This window comes from Gymnoscopelus braueri (genome assembly GCF_963280865.1).
Source record: "Gymnoscopelus braueri genome assembly, chromosome: 19".
Lineage (NCBI taxonomy): Eukaryota > Metazoa > Chordata > Actinopteri > Myctophiformes > Myctophidae > Gymnoscopelus > Gymnoscopelus braueri.
Window position 1 is genome coordinate 9,164,132 of NC_137621.1, and position 4,326 is coordinate 9,168,457.

Consider the following 4,326-nt stretch of genomic DNA (forward strand, 5'->3'; position numbering starts at 1 on the left):
GAAGTGACATCAGAGGATGGCCAGCCCGCATCATAGCTCTGCGTGGCGTAATGACCATAGATATAGAAACCTAGATACCTCATTGGCCGCTGCAGTTCATTGGGAGCGACCTGTATCCGTGGCCGCCATATTTCTTCTGGGAGTCCCTGGCATGTTAATACTACGATATTACCATGTCCCTATGATAAAAACTCTGTCAAAATAAGGAGGTATTTGCACTAGTTACTTTATAGTAAAGGTCTAGTTATATTGAAGCTACTTTGTACCTAATGTGTTTGGTAATGTGGCTGAGGACATTGAATATTGAATAAAATATACGACTGTAAAGCAACAAATGGATACAAAATGGGTCCTAAACAAGTATAGTGTGTAATTATTTTCTTTTTATATATATATAAACACATTTTTGTGGACTATAGCTAACTCATGGTGTAGTTAACAGTAGGCTACTGTTGACATCATGAGTAAGTATAAACTTACTCATTTAACCACAATTTAACACCACTGACAAGAAATACTGCCACTTGACATCTTTGGTGACATTTATTTAGAAATTTGTCACACATTACGTTACACAGCTATTCCATCCAGCAGAAACATACTTTTAACCACTAGATCATGGCACACGATGCACTAAGTAGGCTATAGAATTAATTTGACCAATGAGGATTATTAATGAATGGACAAACTTGAGGCTCAAATGAATTGGGTCCTAGTTTAACACTGTAGAATGTGTCCTTATTATGTTTAACATCTTTAGACTTAGTTCTATCTCCATCTGTAGTGCCCAAGTCCGATACTTAAGGGACTACTGGTTGCCGAGGAAGTTTCAGACCTGTGCTCAATAACTGATGTCCAAAACGTCCGTTGAGTTCATAAACAAACGTTATGTATTCTCTGTAGCCAATCTGTCACTTCAGCATACAGTAAATACATAAATAAATAAACAGTCAAACGCACAGGATACGGACCACCAGCTCTCATGAATCACAGTCAAAAACTGTTGGCAACACCTGCGCCAGATTAGAGACAGGGTTAAATAACCTGGCCCTGACCATGCCCTGCAGTGACGTCATCGAACCAGAAACACCATCTATCTGTCTAAGTTTGAGTTGTTTCACCTGCAGACAGCGGCACAGAGCGTCCTCTTATTTGTGCCAGTCTGTGTGTGTGTGTGTGAGGATGGTCATGGTTGGGGTGTAAACTTCCCTTTCTAGTAATATATGGTCTCTCCCCTCTGCTCTGTTAACATTATGGTCTCCAGTGGTGGAAGAAGTACTTAGATATTTTACTTAAGTAAAAGTAGCAATACCACAATATAAAAATACTCTGTTACAACTAAAAGGCCTGTGTTCAAAATGTTACTTGAGTAAAAGTACAAAAGTATTGGCATCAAAATATACTTAAAGTACCAAATGTAAAAGTACTAAAATGATTGAAAATAGCAGATCTACAAGCTCACAACGCACAGGCGTTGTGAGCTTGTAGATCTGCTATTTTCAAATAGCCTGCAGTATGTATAAATAGGGCTAAAGTGGTTAACGTATGTTGTATAATATAATGATTTATATCTGCAAAGTAACTAATAACTAAAGATTTTCAAATAGTTGTAGTGGAGTGAAAGTACACTATTTTCCACTGAGATGTAGAAGTAAAAGTATTGGAAATTGAAAATACTCCACCTCAAATTGTACTATAGGCCTACAGTACTTGAATAAATGTACTTAGTTACTTTACACCACTCCCTTTTACCCCATGATTGGTGCATTCTCAATTGTGGGCGTGTGTCATGCAGCATGTGTTCCGAATATAATAAGCACAGAGATCCTAAAAATCCAACCAATACTTGAGTGCGGTCAGTGCTCATATCCGAAAGCAGAACGACGAGAGAGAGAGAGAGAGAGAGAGAGAGAGAGAGAGAGGAGAGAGAGAGAGAGAGACAGACCGCCCGGTAAGTGATATGATATCTCATTTATTTTGTTAAAAGCTCTATTGTACTGTAGGCCTAATGTGTATTAGCCTGGCTATTGGGTTTTGTAAAAGAAGAAATTGCTCTTGGGGTTCATTACTTCATTTGCTGTGTGTATAATGTTTTATTTGTTGTATTTGTTTGCGTGTGTGTCTGGACACACACGCGCGCACACGCTCAAGCACAGCCATGCGCACAGACCCTTGTGGGTCCATTTGGTTCCATTACACTGAGAAACAAATATAAATATCAAATGGGGGGTCCGAGGTCTAATGTCTGTCTGGTCTGTGTCACCAGAACTTTCAAAAGTTTGCCAAAAATGTTAATCCCAATCAGAGTGGTTTAGATTTGGATTTTTCTAGTGATTTAAAACAAAACAAAACAGCATTGGGAACACTTTGATATCTGATCAGTGATCATAGAATTATCTCTGATTTTTCAAATAATATCTTTAACGCCCCAAAATCCAAATCTGATCCACTTGGGCTAGATAGATAATATTAATGACAAATAAGCCAAATATAGCTGACAAAATGTCCCAGTGTAACTTTACGTCTCTGGTTGGCTCAGTTGCTTTGATTTAAATCACTCCAATGTATTTATGTTTTTTATTTATTATTATTATCATTATTATTATTAATGATTAATTATTAATTATTATTATTATTACCTACTATTATTATTATTATTATAATTATTACAATTATTATTATTATTTCTCTATGTTTATCAATGTGTTTATTTATTTATTTTTGACAGTTGAATATAATTTCACACTGTCTTTATTCATCCAAAATATGACTCTCTTCATTAAAGACAAGAGTATCAGAAGCTGGTAGTAACCCCATTACGAACCTCTCCCACTGACAGTCTAGCCGCTAGACAAGAGTATCAGTGATGTTATGTTTTTCACGGCATTATAGGCTATATCCGCCTTAATGTTTGACCCCAAATCACTTCAATATAAAGTTATGTTTTTTCTTTATTATTATTATCATTGTCACTTATATATCTATGTATAAATTATACCAGCGTTTTTTGGGTGTAAAGTTTGGAAATGAAGTGAAAATTTCTCATTGTGTCTTTAATAATAGGCTATATAAAATATTACTGCGAGGCTTTAATTTTTAGAAGCCGACATATCAGCCACCCTTTCATTTAAGGGTGCGTTCGAAAATACAGCACTGAGCGCACTGGCCAATACAAACTAATAGGCGAGTGTGCTCCGGTGCGTAATTTCCGAACGCACCCTATTATGTATGCTATCCTACGTCGCTATATTCAACATATTGCCTTATTTTCATTCAACTGTCACACATGCAGACTCCAGACTAGCCCTGGTCCAGAGCGGTAATGTGTTCTCTCTAACTCACTAACGCTCTGGACCAGGGCTGGACGCTGCTGCTCATTATTACTGTTATTACCATTTTTATATTATTATTATTATTATTATTATTATTATTATTATTATTATTATTATTATTATTATTATTATTATTATTACCCTTATTATTATTATTATTATTATTAATATTAATATTAATATTATTATAATAATATAATAATAATAATAATAATAATAATAATAATAATAATAATAATAATAATAATAATAATAACACGATTATTATTATTATCTTTTTTATTAAACACATGACAGGATTAACAATGGCGGGATGTATTCTAAAGAGTTTATTATTATTTATTTATTTACTATTATTTCCTTTCTAATCCGTTTATTTTCATATCCGTGGAGGAAAAAATAGAAGTTTAGCAGATTGGGGACACATCGTCCAATTCCAAAGGATATTAAATTAACACTAAAGGAAAGGGGGACAAAATCGTACATTTTGTGGGTTTGAAATGTGGACCCAGAAAGTATTTATTGATCTGACAAAGTTAAGAAACATGATGCTGCTTTAATCACATTGGAAGTGGCTCAAGCTGTTGTTGGGGAAAGTTAACATCCTAAACTTGACTGCGCGCGCACGCGCGTGTGTGTGTGTGTGTGTGTGTGTGTGTGTGTGTGTGTGTGTGTGTGTGTGTGTGTGTGTCGTGTGTGAGCGTGCGTGCACGGTGCGTCGTGCGTGCATGTTTATTTCATTTCTGTCGGCGCTGCATGTGTTTGATTCATGTCAGTGCGTGAGCTGTGTGCTCATGCGTGACACTTCGTTTGTTTTCACTTGCTTCATTCAACCAAGTGCTGAATGTATGTGTGTGTGTGTGTGTGTGTGTGTGTGTGTGTGTGTGTGTGTGTGTGTGTGTGTGTGTGTGTGTGTGTGTGTGTGTGTGTGTGTGTTGATTGATTGATTGATGTAGTCTATTTAGTAAGACATGAGAATAGTACATGACAGTAC

The 4,326-nt window shown here is 36.0% G+C and overlaps 1 protein-coding gene across 1 annotated transcript in view; it reads left to right on the forward strand.

The window, feature by feature from the left end:
* The window catches only part of jmjd7 (jumonji domain containing 7), a 6,777-nt gene extending 6,469 nt beyond the window's left edge, over positions 1-308 (forward strand). Inside the window, exon 9 of the mRNA XM_080414761.1 lies at positions 1-308. This exon is cut by the window's left edge and continues 89 nt beyond it. Within this exon, the coding sequence (XP_080270887.1) occupies positions 1-36 (36 nt within the window). The 3' untranslated portion in view covers positions 37-308.
* Positions 309-4,326: the final 4,018 nt, after the last annotated feature.